We start from the raw sequence: 16,025 nt of genomic DNA, 5'->3' as shown, positions 1-16,025 counted from the left end.
TTTTTTTTTTTTTTTTTTTTTTTTTTTTTCATGACCGGCAACGGATCGCAACCCTCAGTGTCGCGCCCGGACCGGACCGGGACCGGCAACGGGATCGCAACCCTTGGTGTTGCGCCTGCACCTCGCTCAGCCAGTGAGCGGCTGGTCTGTACGTGGGATCCGAACGCTCGGCAGGAGTGCCATCGCGCTCCTAAGCGGCGCACTGTAGCAGTGCGCCACCGGGCCGGCCCTAAATAAGAATCTTAAAAAATAAGAAAGAACCAAGTGAACAGGATAATGGTCAGAGTTCTCGATAATTCACCTTCACTTGAATTTGGTATTGTGTTACTGCATTTTATTATGAATGGGAATTATGGAATGCTAAGTGGCTATTTTAAAAATAAGGTAGGCTGTTACGTGGTGATATGATAAACTGTTGAGCAAAAAATTAGTAAGTATGATGTGTCTGTATGGTATATTTATGTTTAAAAAAACCCACCTGTATATATGTATAAATAAGGTCAGAGAAGTCTCAGAACTGTTAACAGTGGTCATCTCTGAATATGAATTAAGGAACTTGTAATTTATATACTTCTGTATTTTAATTTTTAAAAAATATCATGCACATTAACTTTGTAATTAAAAAAAGCAAATTAAAATATATGTAATAATCATCTTTGGAATGGATATAAACTACAGGTTAAAATGCTTACAACTGACCAAATATTTGTTAAAGAAATATTAGAAAAACAGAAATGGCTTCTCTTCTAATTATACTACATAGAAGTTCTTCTATCTAGTGTAATTAGATGGACAATTATATGAATCGAGCTTGCTAATATTTCATAAACATTCAAATAATGATGTCTCATTCAAATTCAAATCTAAATTATTTCTGACTAGGATGCAAATCTGTAAATTTTCTTTAGAATTTATAAATTTTCCTATACACTCAAGCCAATTCTGTGAGGGGAGAATTGAAAAATATTCTCACTAGTGAGGAAAAACGTTCTTTAGTGTAAGAATGAATGGTTCCAAAGAGGATTAAACAGAATTTTATCAGTAGAATATAAGAATTATGTTAAACATAGATTATAAAAAGGCAAAGATCAACTTTTAAACATAGTCTAAGCATCTGTTAGAGTCCACTATTCTAGCATTTGAAAGATATATAGCTTACGATTTTGAAGCATTTGCATAATGTGTTCCTTGATCATCGGTAGAACGAGCTTTCCACCAAGTCCGCAAGCCATTCGGTCTAAAGCACTCTCACCAGCAACTGCATTGCTAAATACACAAACAAAATGATGTACTCAATATATTCAAAATATGTGAGAAATAGTATGCTGAACAGACATACTTCCATAAAACTAGGACTGAGTACTCTGTATCTTTGAATAGCTAGTCAAGATGATATTAAATGTCCATAACACAAAGTGACAAACGTTTGAGGAGATGGATATACTAAGCACCCTAATATGATCACTGCACACAGTATGAATGTACCCAAATATCAAACTGTATTCCATAAATATATACCTTTATCATGGGTCAATTAAGAAAACTAAATTAAAAAGAGAGAAATAGCAGAATAGTGGTTACCAGCTGCAGGGAAAGGGAGGAGGGGGGGATGGCCAGGGAAAGACTGATAGATGGATAGAAAGTTACAAAGTTATAGTTGATAGGAAGAAAAAGTTCTGGTGCCCTAGGGTGACAATAGCTAATAATATTGTACTGTATGTTTCAAGATAGCTAGAAAAAAGGATACCACAAAGAAATGATAAATGTTTAGGTGATAGATATGCTAACTATTCTGATTAGATCAGTATACAATATAGGCATGTATTGAAACAATGAACTGTACTCTACAGACATACAATAAGAATGAAATTTAAAAAAATGTTAAAAAGAACTATTTCATATGAAAATACTCATTTAAAGGAAACCATATAAAACAAAACAAAACACACTGCACAAGAATAAACAAGAATAAAACCTGCTATGGAAAAAAGAAAAAGACTAGGACTGATAAAGAATTCAAGCAGTTTTTGAATGTGGTATTGTAGTTATGAGTTAAAAATCCTACAGTTAAACACTTCCACCTCACTGGCTAAAAGCTATTCTCAGAAATACCTTCTGACACTTTCAAGATGGTGAGGTAAAAGCAGAGTGTTGAAGACAGCCTCTTCTATCTCATATCCTAGAAATATACCCTTCAAACTTACCAGTGAACAGAAAGTTCATGAAAATGAAACTGAAAGGGGAGTTGAAAATGTGTGATTTGCCCCTCTCACTGTGAGTGCTTTCACCTTTAAAGTGGTGCACAATGAATTACCAAAACCTATGCATAGGTGAAATTCAATTCTAGTGTTTTCACTGAAAACCAAAGGAATAGAGGCATAAAAGCATTTGTACACTTATTATTCTGGCTTGGAACTGCAGATTAGTAGTGAGTTTGTCATGTGCATAATCTTTAGCTGCTCTGTGAGGACAATACTATAAAGATGAGGCTATAAATCTTTAGAACAGGTTTTTAGACTTAAAAATCTGATCTTGAAAATGTACTTATGCCCTGTTTACTTACAGATAAGAAAATCTTACTCATCTAATCCAGAAAAAGTTTCTTAAATTGTATAAATTAAGTGTTGTGTTCAGGGCAAACTAAAGTACAGGTTACAGTAATTGAGCCAGAGAAAGGAAATATGATCTAACCCCAATTTTCTCTTCAGCCTTATTAAGGTGTTTTCCAGTGAAGGATTACTTTCATACACTTCAAAACAGTATTGAAGCCAGAACCAGACATTTTTTAATAATGAGATTAAGTTTTAAAAATGCATATGGTGCAAATCTATAGATTCTATAAGTCAAATGTCTTTAATTTTTATCTTTGTTAACCTAGTAGCTTATACTGACTGCCAGTTTCTCAGGGGAATAATTTCAGTTCTTAAGTAAGGGTGGCAGTATGATGCACTGGGAAGAATGAGGAAAGTTTCAAACTCTAGTCCACTAACTGGCTATGTAATAACCTCAGACAAATCGCTCAATCTTAACTTTCCATTTCTGCATCTATAATATGCCTTTGGGAGTACTAAAAAAGTCAATTAAAATAAGAGTTCTTAAGTGCTATGTTTCATATACATGTAAGGGGCCACCATCACTACTGCACAGTGAATATAGTAGATTTTAGATGACTTTTCCATAGGAATCTGTACTCACGGGGCCTCCTAAGCCAAAAAAATTAAGTACAGTAGCAATTCCAGTGTTACTGTCACTCAGTGTACAAATTTAATCACCTCTGTATAATCTCTATTCTAAAGTTAAATTGCATTCTATTGGGAAACTGGTGTTTCTCAGGGAATTTTGCTGAAACAACTATTCATGGTGAAGTCTATGCATATAAAAGCATTTATCACAATGGAGTTTCTTTACACACACTTTAAAAGACACTCAAACTAAAAAAGTCTTGAAGAACATTTATAAAAAGAGTAAATATAATAGCTACTTTTCCACTGTATTCCATGTCACAAGTTATTTTTAAAAAGATAAACAACTTCCTTGTTTACTGTTGTATCTTTCCTTTCCTAATTACAAAATAGCTTTATTTATTATCAATTAAAATAACGTAAGTTTTATGAGATTTCATTAAACATAAACAAATTTTATTAAAACAAATTTTACATGAAAAATAAACTACTACTTAAAAACTGTGATACAGAAATGCATGCAATAGAAAGGCAAATGTCCCATATTCCATGCTGAAAAGTTTTACTTTGGGTGACAGAGTACAGCGGTGAAGAGATGGGCCTTGTAGCTCCAAAGCTCTCGCTGATGCACTGGGAACTCTCTATTACGTCAGTAACCTCCATACAGTATTTGGTGTGAGATTACCTGTCAAAATCATCATCTTCTAGTTCATCAGCATTTGCCCAGTCCTCATCTTCCTCCAGATCAACCATCATTGCTAACATCTGAGGAACTAAAGTAAATCATTATTTAATATCTGAAGACTGTGGCTTTATAATTTTGTCAATATCACCATTTACAAACAAAAATTTTAGGTAAGATTTACTTGGCCTCTCACAGAGTGAGGCAAAACAATTATTTGTCTGTGCCCCCAAAATGTGTTTTGTTAAATTTTAACCTTGTGCCATATTTACTTAGATGTTGTTTAAAAAAAAAGTAATGTAAGGGTAACAATCAATCTCATGAACTTCTCAAATCCTACTGCATTCTCTGCCTTACCTAAAGTAAGCACCACCACAAAATCAATGTTTATCATTCCCAAACTCTTTTTACACTTAAAACTAGATTTCTACATCTATATACAAAATTACAGTACTATTTCTTTTTTTCTTTTTTCTTTTTGGTCCTTTTTTTTTTTTGAGACCGGCTGCACTGCGCTCAGCCAGTGAGCGCTGTGAGCGCACCGGTCATCCCTATATAGGATCCGAACCCGCGGCGGGTGCGCTACTGCGCTCCCAGTGCCGCACTCTCCGGAGTGCGCCACGGGCTCGGCCCAATTACAGTACTATTACAAAATTCTATTTTTTATATAATAAATGGTATCATAATGTATGTACCTTTGGCAATTTGCTTTTTTTCTCAACACATATGGATTTCATTTTAATTACTTCATAGCATTCCATTATATAAATACAACCTACTGTCCTGTTAATGAATATTTTGGTTGTTTCCAATTTTTTTCCTCTTATAAAATTTGCTCTGATAAGATTGTTACACATCTCCTCCTTAACAAATGTGAGTCAGGGCACACAATTGTTACAAGTGTCTTCAATATTACTAAGAATTAAACTGCTCTCCTGGCTGTTACATAAACTTACATTCCTACAGGAAGTTTAGGAGGCCTGTCTTATTTCACAACAATGTGTGAAGTGCCCTGGAGCTAGGATAAAAGTCCTCTTAGCTCCATACCTTTCATCAACACTTGATATTGTCAAACTTTCTGATAACTTGTATTCCACAATTATAATTGTTTTTATTGTAACTCAGCCATGTCCATTAGCTATTTCAGATTCTTTTGTGAATTTCATGTTCTTAGAGCCTTTGTCTATTTTCTAAATACCAAAACTCTCTTGATTGTGTGCACTGCAATTATTTTCTCTCTGTTTGTGGCTGATCTTTCAATTTCACTTACTTATTTGGTTGGTCAAAAAATTTTCTTCTACTATTTGCAAATTTAGCTATATTTGCACCTATGATGTGATTCAGAGTCTTAAAAAAAAATTGCCTTTACTATCAAGCTTTGCTTGTAAAATGTATCCATAATATTTTGTTCTTTAATCAACCCCAAATTGCTTTTTTAAAAAGATATCTGAGGTTGTAATATTTTTTTTCCAAAGAAATAACCAGTTGTCCCCACAACCTTTGATGAATTATCTAAGTCAGCTTTGTTTCCATGCGAGAGGGTCTGATCCTATACTCTCCCTTTTGTTCCATTTGTCTGATCCATTGTTTATACCTGCACTGTCAACGAATTCTAAATTCTCACAGCCAAAATCATCTTGGCTACTTCAGGCCCTATGTTCTTCCACAAGAATTTCAGAATCAATTCTCTCATGACCAACTCTATTAGGATTTTGACTGAAGATACTGAATTTACAGATTGATCTGGGGAGAACTGATGTTTACTTCTACTAGTCTTTCAATATGTAATTCAATTTTCTCTATAGAGGTTTTACACATCTTTTGATTTACTCCCAGGTATTCCAAGTCAGGCCTGTTAATACAAGATTTTTTTTCTTTCCCAGTAAATTTTCTAAGTAATTATTACTGGTATATAGAAACACTATTATTTTTTATGTTCTCATATCTAACAACCTTGCTAAACCCTTCAATCAACTCCAACAGTTTATCTGTTCTTAAACATTTTTTGCAATCACCTAGCAATATTTTTGTATCTGATTTTTATACTTATTTTTATACTTAATGCATTGTCTGTGATTGTCAGTACAACAGAGACAGTGACAGTGGGAATACTTTTTTGTTCTTGACTTTAATGGGAAAATTTCTAAAATTACAACCACTACTACCTCAGTGTAAGATAAATAGCTAGGTGGCACTACAAAGTAAATCTGGTGATGTATTCACATTCTAAATCAAGTGTTTAAATACCCATTAGCACATGAAGAAATGGCTAGGCGAGAAAATGATCAAGTTAGTTCCCCCGCCCTTATTCAAACACAATGAAACTTTAAAGTAGTATTTCCACAGCACAATAGTCACTTAAGTTTCTCGTGCAAATAGGGTGTATAAAACAAAGCAACATAATATAGTGAACAGAGCCCTGACCAGAGTGTTAGATCTATGCTCTAATCCTACCTTCATTGGTAAGTACTGCCATTATGATATCTAGGTTCAGTTTGCTACTAGATGTCTATAAATCCCCTCTGAATTACTTTTGACTATTAACTTTCCTCAATATTTAACATATAAATAACATAACAAAGTCTGTCACAGTCCACTGTAAAATTTTCACTAATAACACCAAATTTCAGGGTATCTACAAAGTCCTAAAACCAGAACCACCATGTTGGGTCCATGTATGGAGATGCATTTCCCCACATTCATCTGATTCTGAAAGGACATTCATTATATTCTCAACAAATCTGAAAAATTACACAATCCTCAACAAATTTATTTAACAATTTGCCACATTACACATAAACTATTTGAAGACCTTTGACTTACTAGTCTGTGCAACAATATTGGTGTGTTTCCTTAACATAGCAGCTGCAGTCTCAGAGAGGGTCACAATCACTTCAAGGGCAAGCTGGCGTTGCATATTATTGAGGCTAGTGTCTCCACACAACTACAAAGAAGACATATTTGTATACATTTAATAATTTAGATTATTTCCTAAAAATAATAAACAGACATTTACTGAAGTACTTAATTTACCTTTAGACTTAGCTATAGTGTAGAAGAATGTAAATATAAATATAACATATAAATATATAATAATAAAGAGAACATTTACTAAAGTATTTAATTTACCTTCAGACTTAGCTGTAGAGTTGCTTCCAAGTGAGGACGCAAATACTTTGGAACAGTATCTGCAATCTCAACAAGGGATTTTAGGACCGAATCGTCATTCTGGTAGCATGAGTCATTTACAGCCTAGAAAAGATGAAACAGAAAAAAATGCCTGTGTTCAAGACTCACTTTATAATGCCTCATTAGCCAAAGCATTCCTAAGAGGGAGACAATAAATATTACTAAACTATTTTTCACAAAATAATTTAGCAATCCACATTATGCTAATATTCTACCTAGAGCCACATGTAAAAGTTCCTTTTGAGGAAGGCTAACTAGAAACATACAAAATCAATTTAAATCTCAGTCAAAATTAAAACCAGTTAAACTACAATAACCACAACAAAACAATGGCGCCAGAAGGAATCCCTTTCCTCTATCCTTTCTACATCCATGTCCTAGTACCTGCCATAGGCACAGTAAATACTAGATCCTACGATACACTTAGAAGTGTCCAATATTACCCATGTTATTTCTCTTTGATGTTAAGTTTGGTCGCTATGGTATTTAAGTGTGCATTTTGTATTAACCATTGTCTATTTCAGAGTAACAACTGCCACAAGTTCTGGCAAACATTATAACTTACTAGAGTAAGTTATATCCACATGAAGAAAAATCTCTGGGATTAGATTTATAAACAGTGAGTAACTTAAGATTTTAGATAATAAATTCCTAAAACAATTGCACGTTACAGTTAATGCGGTGTCACTGACCTAAACTATCTTTTCAGTGTGACAGCATGGGGAGAAAAGTTTTAACTTAATTCTATTAATAACTTTCCCTGTAGAAACCTTCCATTTTATCTCCTCTAAATCCTCTCTAACTCAGTGGTTCTCAACAGGAATGTTACTTCTCCTAGGAGCTATTTCTTGGTTGTCACATGATTGAGGATGGGCAAAGGCCAGAGATACCAGATGTCCTGCATCTGTGACATGAACACTTACAAGCGACTCACATGATCTTCTTATCATGCATCTCACATGATCACAAATGCCAGACATTTATGAAAATGAAAAACCTTTTTATAATGATCTGAACCTAGAACTTAACTCACAAATTTTTTTGCCTGGTTTTAATGTACCATGACTTCCCCCTTAAAATAATGTAACTACTGTATAAATCAAGAATGGATACATACTTTGTTTTGTTCAGAACTTTACTATTTCAGGAAATCTTATCACCAACAGTAACAGCAATTGCGGTGTTTGACTTGCCAGTATCTCAGTATCAGTCTAGTTTTAACTACTGCAGTTGTATAGATCACTCAGTGACCACCTAGTCCACTGTCTTTTTAGTGTGAGCATTTATACATGAAAAAGCATGTCATTTTACTATATATTACTTTGTTTTTATCTCTTCTTTGTATTTAGATAGGGCCATATATTTGCATTTCTTAAAACCATACATGTACATGAGTTACAGTACCCATTCATTTCATTTCAGGATAGTATATGTGAAGTTACAAAATATTTGTCCTAAGAAAGGGGTATGAAGCCTGACAAGGTTGAAAATCACTACTCTAACTTGTCCAATTTTATTTTGCTTTCTGATGAAGGCAGAAAGTATCCTTAAAACATTAACTTACCCTTGGGAACTAATAATGTGAATTAACCATAAACTACTTACTTTATAACACAAATTGTTACAAACCCTGTGGTTAAGAGTAAAGACTGCAGCCTGATTTGAGTTTGAACTGTGATTCTACCATGTACCAAGTTGTGATCTTTGGCAAGTTTTTATCCTTTCCTCCTAAATTTCTCCTTAAGTAAAATGAGAATTAAATTCATAGGTTATTTGGTTGATTTAACAGAAATAACCTATGTGACTGTATATTCAATAATAAGCATATCATTGTTTATACATCTGCACTATAAAAAAAACTTTATAACTCTAAATATTAAGAGACTAGAAAAAGTCTTTCAAAGGCAATAAATATGAACTCAATGGGGACAGAGATTTGCATGTTTTGTTAACTGCTATATCCCCAGTGCCAGCACATACATAATAGTCAATATTAACTTAACGAATGAATGAATGCACTATAGAACTCTGACAAAAATTTAATGAAAGCCAGCATAAAATATAATTATGATTTATTCTATACTATTTTCTTACCTGTAAGAATCCAGGTAACAAGTCGGCAAAATGTTTGAACAGAGCAACATTATGCTCATTTGCAAGTATAAATGCAGCTGTAGCTCTAGCAGATAACGTCCTGATCTAAAAATTGAGAGTAAAAAATGTCAAACATAAAAAATTTCTTATGGATGCAAGTTCAAGTTTTCTTACACAAAATGAAATTTTTCCTTATTGATAAACTAGTATTTCTACTTTAAAGTATTAAAGACAATTTACTATTATATTAATTTCTTTCACAAATTAAATTAGGTGTTCATATTAATGGAATTGAAATTATTTACCGATGGATGTTCCTGATCTTGCATACACTGAACTAACATCCGTTTGATGACGTCTAAATAATGCTGCTGTTGGTTCCCAAAAATTCCAGGAAAGTTCCTAAAAAATGATCCAAAGCACTCTTTAAAAGCTATGTTATAACTCCAGTAAAGTGTGAGCTAGAATCTAATGAACTGTTTACCTGACTCAAAAGTATGCATTGATCCTTAGGCTGAACATCATCTCTACCAATCCTCTAAGCAATCCTCTTTTTGGGTTGGGTGAATGGAAAGAAACATACTGGAGAAGTATAGACTGGGAGTAGAAGCTACTCAGCAGTCCAGGCCCAGCCCCATGCTTTATTCTTATCACTCTGTCTCAGCTGGAAGCTGACCTGGAGTGCAGGATGGGACAAGAGCAACCACAGGGTTTCAGATGTTAACTGTAGTAACCATGCTTTCTGACCATCTACTTGTAGCCCTGCTGACCCAGGTAATACAAGTTCTGCTCTACTTTAAACTTGGTGAACAATTAAACTGAATGCCTTACTTAATTCTCTAATCTGGATTACTGAGATAAACAAGATACATTTGACAACTAAAGTAGAAAATGATGTAATGTTTAAAATGTGTATGATGCTGAAAAGTTATAAATCTTATATATTAATCATATTTTAAATGCAGTAAAAAACTATAATATAGTAGGGCAGAAATAATTCCTTAATTCTAAACTTAGACCATTTAATTGTAAATATATAGAAGTTTGTTAAAATATTATAAAGCTTGGTCAAAGAAGAACCAGAAAACAATGGGAATTCACCAGCATTCTTATCTCCGTTACTAAAGTGTTTTTCTAAAAGCTGTATTTGTATTTGGTGCTGTGTGAATCTCAAAATTTGGGGCAAAAAATTGTTCAAGAAAATTTTCAGAATCATAAAAGACAAAAAGAAAGAAAGAAAACTGCAGAGAACTACCGTACATAAAAAAGGATTGTAATGTGAAATAAAAGGATTTAAAAAAAAAAAGTTTTGCCTTCAACACATATACAAAGCTTATCTAAAGTCATTATTTTTATTTTAGGTCTAAAAATTAAATTAGGCTAAAATAATGAAAATGTGTTTTGGGTATTCATTACATAAATTTTTCTAAAAAATGGTTATCAGCGTATATACCAGAAAATGTGAAGGGCAGCTTCCCGCAGTCCTATATTTTGTGAGCTGACTGAATCAAAAAGGAACTTCAAACCTTCAGGCCACTGGTTGTTGCCATCCTCATCTAAAAGTAAAGAAACCCACACATAAAGTGTGTTAGTCAAACTTCATAAGCCTCGCCCAAAATATGTAGTACTGGAAAATGTCACTTGAACATTTAAAAAAATTCCAGTAAAATTAAGTCTTTTAACCATACAAATAGCCCCATAGTCTTATAAAGAGCAACTGAGTATTTGGGACACGAGTACAGGTATTAGCAGTGGTTATTTCTAAGAAGTAGAAACTGGAGAGAAGGCAGTACTTTTAATTATACAAATATTTAATTGGTTGAATGTTTTATATATACTACTTGTCATGGTAGCAAGTCTTGAAACCAAAATAATTATTACTTTTGAACTGGAGAGAAGATACCAGAGCGAGAATCCCAGAACCCAAAAGCATATTCATACTTTGCAGTTTTAAATGGTACAGAATGTTATCAATGTGTTTACTTTTTAAAAAGATTTAAAAATATAGATTTTCAATGATACTCTGTAATAAAAACGAGTAGCCACAAAAACCTATTGTGATGCTTATGAAACTACTGGCTATATTGTCACAAAGATCTTAAGAGTTAATGACGTGTGCCACTTAGCTGATCTTAAAAAAACAAAACACCCTAAACTGTACCCTCAACATAAAAATGATGCTTTGAGGGGGAATAAAATAGCTGCTTAAAAAAATATCTGCAAGGTGGCTCTTTGAATTATTCTGGAAATGTTTCCATTATTAAGTGATTTTGAACGAGAAATGATGTCACCTATAAAATTCCTATCTATACACTTAAAACTTGAAAAGGTTTTCTAAACTCTATATGTTCAAAACTAAGAGTTTCTGTGGATTTTGAATCCACTTATTTAAAATGAAAAAGTTTAGGGCCGGCCCATGGCTCACTCGGGAGAGTGTGGTGCTGATAACACCAAGGCCAAGGGTGCGGATCCGATATAGGGATCTATTAGCTCACTGGCTGAGCATGGTGCTGACAACACCAAGCCAAGGGTTACGATCTCCTTACTGGTCATCTTAAAAAAAAAAAAAAAAAAAAAAAAAAGAAAAAGTTTGATACATTCCCTATTAGTTTCTAAGAATTGGCTGGTATCAGAAAGGATGACAGTCTGTTAGCTGAAATTAACAAGAACTGCTATATTACTGGCTGATGAGATTTATTAACCAGTGTCATAATGTACTAAGACCAATAATATTCTCTCGTTTAGCCCTTATCTTCATTAGGTATCCTTTTCAACTATGCCATCTAAATGAACTGCACTTACAACCACACCTATGAATCCCCAACAAAAAATAATGAAGCATATTCAATTACATTATTAATATTTTTAGTTGGCCAAAAAGGATTTTTACTGTTAGTAAAAGGCATTTTTCAAAGTGTTTTCCTTTTATTTCATTCATTAAAAATATTTTTGGGGGCCGGCCTGTGGCTCACTCGGTAGAGTGCGGTGCTGATAACACCAAGGCCACGGGTTCGGATCCCATATAGGGATGGCCGGTTCGCTCACTGGGTGAGTGTGGTGCTGACAACACCAAGTCAAGGGTTAAGATCCCCTTACCGGTCATCTTTAAAAAAAAAAAAAAAAAAAAAAATTTTGGGAATTTTACAATGTAAACAGTATAACAGTATAATAGCATATGTACATAATTTATCTACATATATAATAGCAAACGTGTGTGGAGTCACTGATTTCTGTTTTAATTAGTGAGTTTAATCTACAAAGTAGGTGTTCTAAAACCTTACAGATTAAGGAGGAAATATAACTGACATTTTTTAAGCAAATCACAAAATTTTTTCACACAGATGTTTTCAATACGAATAGGTAAATATTATGAGTGGATTTTACAAACATTAGTAATTTTTGGTTCTAAATGCAGAATCCATAATCACATTCATTTTGAACAGAATAAAAGGTACTCAGGTACTCATGAATCTTCCTTTAAAAGATTCCATTAAAAAAAGAGAAAGGATACACATCCATTTTTTCCAGTAACATAATAATAAGTACACTTGTATACACACCTATTAAATTCCTGGCCAGTTCTGCAGCAATATCACAAATTTTTTTCCTCATGCTAGATTGTGTTTCCATCTGAATAATCAGTAGTAGTTCACTCTTGATGGCGGTCTGAACATCAGAAGGAAGTGTTGGATAGACTTCATCAAATGCAGAGGACAAAAGACGTCTTAAGAGAACAGCAGCCATTTGTCTAGCCTATAAATAGGAAACATTGTTAATAACTGCTTTCTTACTAGACAAAACATTTCCAACAAACTAGACTTACTCTGCCATTGATGTATCTCACTGTTCTATTCATTTCAAAAAGTTTTTTTTAAAATGTAAAATATATAAAACTCTCTAATCACATTTAGTCTACTGTACAGAAAGTGCCACACAGTAAGCCATTTTTATTTATAGTGGAGGGAAACTCCTAAACACATAAGAATTCAAATTAGCAATGATAAACCTGTCTTTAATTCCTGCTTTTTTTTTTTTTTTTGACAGGTAAGGAGATCGCAACGTGGTGTTGTCAGCACCACGTTCAGCCAGCAAGCACACCGGCCATCCCTATATAAGATCCGAACCTGTGGCCACAGCGCTACCAGTGCCACACTTTCCCGAGTGAGCCACAGGGCCAGCCCCGTAATTCCTGTTTTTAATACATTCTTTGGGAGAAAAACAAATCTTAAAATAAACTGCAAATCCCATAATGTTCTTTTCCTACCTCCCATCTGGTTCTCATTCTAGATATGACATGCCTTTCCTACCTAACCTTAGGCTCCCACCATGCCTATATCTTGTTATTTAACCACCCTTTCATTAGCCTCTTCGATAAAATGTTATAAAATCCATTTATCTTTACACTTCTTTCATGCAGCCATTACAAGTCCCAATATCATTTCTGAATATGTAAAATAAATTTGGCATTTTTACCTGACTACTAGTCAAGTACTAGTCGTACTAAAATTTTAAATTTGGCATTTTCAGTATTACATCCCTTGAGATTATCAAAAGAAAAGCTGATACAAATGATATTCTAAAATTTTATCATATCAAACCAATAAACCATTAAGGATATTGAACACAATCTTCCCTGCTCTCATTTTTTCCAGGCTGCTGCGACTCATTATCACTATAATTACTTTGGTACTTTGACCAATAAAGAAAGTTAAACTATACAAATAAATTTTCCTATTTTTTTCTCCTTTACTTTTTGCTGAGATATCTTTTTATTGAATAATTCACAATAGGTAGCAAACTTTTTAAAAAAACTTAACATACGCTCTAGAAAGAATTCAAAGTGGTTAAAATTCTTCAAATATAAAAATGGTTAAAAATCATGTGCAATTCTTCTTACACATAAACCAAAAACCATAAAGTCACAATCAAGATGCTGAGGCTAATTCACAACCATCATCTAACTCCTAAACCAAATTAAGATTTAAATAGGATTTAATACAGGTTTTAAAAAACAAAATTCAGCACTTTCATGTTATTCTTGGCTTTCAAATTTGTTTAGTACCTAACTTGCATTAATCTTCAAGAATTAAAACAGCCGCCTGTTTTTAGTGACAAAAAGTTTAGTGTGAATTCATTTCCATCAAGTATTAGTATAAGCATTTTACACATTGTGTGACTGTTAGCAAAGAAGTCTTACTCTATGAACTCTAAATGCAAGTGTTTCATAGGTGGTAAGTTTTCTAGACTTGGGTATTTTGACACCTTTTCCAAAGTAAACAGATATTCAATGACATTCAATATTTATGAAGATATTAAATTATGAAAAGAAAAAAGAAAATTAGCTACTATATCCATAACAGAGCAGAAATAAAATATAAAACCCTAGAAAATAGCCCTGTTTTACCATTGGGAACAAGGATTCTTAAAATTCAAGCAAATTTGAATTTGGTACAGTAACTAGGTGATTTACTCAAAATCATGATTTTAAAAGGATTCTAGAAAGTGTCTCTGTTCCTAAGCATATTTTTAGCACATATGCTTCATCTAGAGATGACTATAGGCACACATTTTAATTTAATCTTTTTACTACTATATTTATCATTACATAATGTAACATAAAAATAAAATTTTAAAGATAAACAAAAAGAATGTTTTCAAAACATTTGGTAACACAAAACATTGAAATAATTTCTTCTTTTAGAAAGGTTTCAAGGAAAGAAAATTTTTGTAGTGGCAGAAATCACTTAAATTTAACAATTCTTATATAATTATTTATAAAATCATTAACTTTTATCTACCCTGGACCCATCATCTTATATGGAAAAAAGGAAATTCTCACTCTTAATGCAGAGTACTTCAAAAAATTTACATTATAACTGCTATGTAGCTTTTCGCAAACAATAAGTTCAAAGTTCTAGTAATACCAGTGCAGTAAATAACAATTCTCATGATCCACTCTGACCATCACCTAATACTCCCAACTTGTTTTTTTAAGAATGTAATATTCTCAAATATTAAAGTAATACCTCCTCAGCAGCTGTTGTATTTCTGATGGCCTGCAAGAGGAATGTGATCTTTGACTGGCCTGGGATATTCTCATAGGTTTCCTAAATGAAAAAGAAAATTAAAGGTTAGAATACAGTGTTAGAAAACTTCATGAATAGGGCTGTCCAGTTAGCTCAGTTGGTTAGAGCGTGGTGTTGTAACACCAAGCTCAAGGGTTCAGATCCTCATATGGACAAGCTGCCATACCCCGCCCCCACCAAAACAAAACAAACAAAAAACCCCTTCATGAATAGCCAGTGAAAGAAATAAAACGAAGAATGGGAAGGATCCATGAAGGAGAAGTCATTTAATCTAGGTCTGCTGATAACAATTTCCTCTGAGACATGAAATATACTTCGGACAGTTTAGGAAAGAGGGATGTCCAAGGGGTTACTTACCAAGCTCCTTTCTACTTGTATCTCTCAAATAGATGTTTCTAACGTGTGTGCATGTTTTCCTAACGTATATTCCCTGATTAACAAAACTCAAGGCCTAAGAGACCTAAAAAAGTGTCAAACGTGACTCGAGCTACCATGCTGCAAAATAAATGCTCATTTAACATCACCTTATATTAATGGAAACCACTCATCATGTCAACACTTTTTAGACTAGATGATGTAGAATTGGTTCAAATTACCACTACTTACGACTACCAAATACATGCTTCAGATAAAGCAAGTCAGAAAAAGGGAAAGAAAGTATTCAAATTCTTTATGCTACATTTTCTTTAAAGCAAGAATGCTACTAAAACCATACTATATACATAAATAAATATGTTCAGGAGAAATTTGGCCAGGAGACTATAATATTATTTCCAGATCTATTAGCAAAAG

General features: G+C 33.3%; 1 protein-coding gene across 1 annotated transcript in view; it reads right to left on the bottom strand.

Moving 5' to 3' along the window:
* Window positions 1–15,250, bottom strand: part of IPO5 (importin 5) — a 35,378-nt gene extending 20,128 nt beyond the window's left edge. Inside the window, exons 1-9 of the mRNA XM_008578356.1 lie at window positions 15,174–15,250; window positions 12,708–12,900; window positions 10,601–10,703; window positions 9,453–9,549; window positions 9,148–9,252; window positions 6,994–7,116; window positions 6,688–6,808; window positions 3,868–3,955; window positions 1,160–1,266 (exon numbers count right to left, since the gene is read on the bottom strand). Of these exons, the coding sequence (XP_008576578.1) occupies window positions 1,160–1,266; window positions 3,868–3,955; window positions 6,688–6,808; window positions 6,994–7,116; window positions 9,148–9,252; window positions 9,453–9,549; window positions 10,601–10,703; window positions 12,708–12,891 (928 nt within the window). The 5' untranslated portion in view covers window positions 12,892–12,900; window positions 15,174–15,250. The remainder of the gene's footprint in view (window positions 1–1,159; window positions 1,267–3,867; window positions 3,956–6,687; window positions 6,809–6,993; window positions 7,117–9,147; window positions 9,253–9,452; window positions 9,550–10,600; window positions 10,704–12,707; window positions 12,901–15,173) is intronic.
* Window positions 15,251–16,025: the final 775 nt, after the last annotated feature.

The sequence above is a fragment of the Galeopterus variegatus genome, unplaced genomic scaffold, assembly GCF_000696425.1.
Source record: "Galeopterus variegatus unplaced genomic scaffold, G_variegatus-3.0.2 Scaffold74, whole genome shotgun sequence".
Taxonomy (NCBI): Eukaryota; Metazoa; Chordata; class Mammalia; order Dermoptera; family Cynocephalidae; genus Galeopterus; species Galeopterus variegatus.
This window is presented reverse-complemented; position numbering and strand designations above follow the sequence as displayed.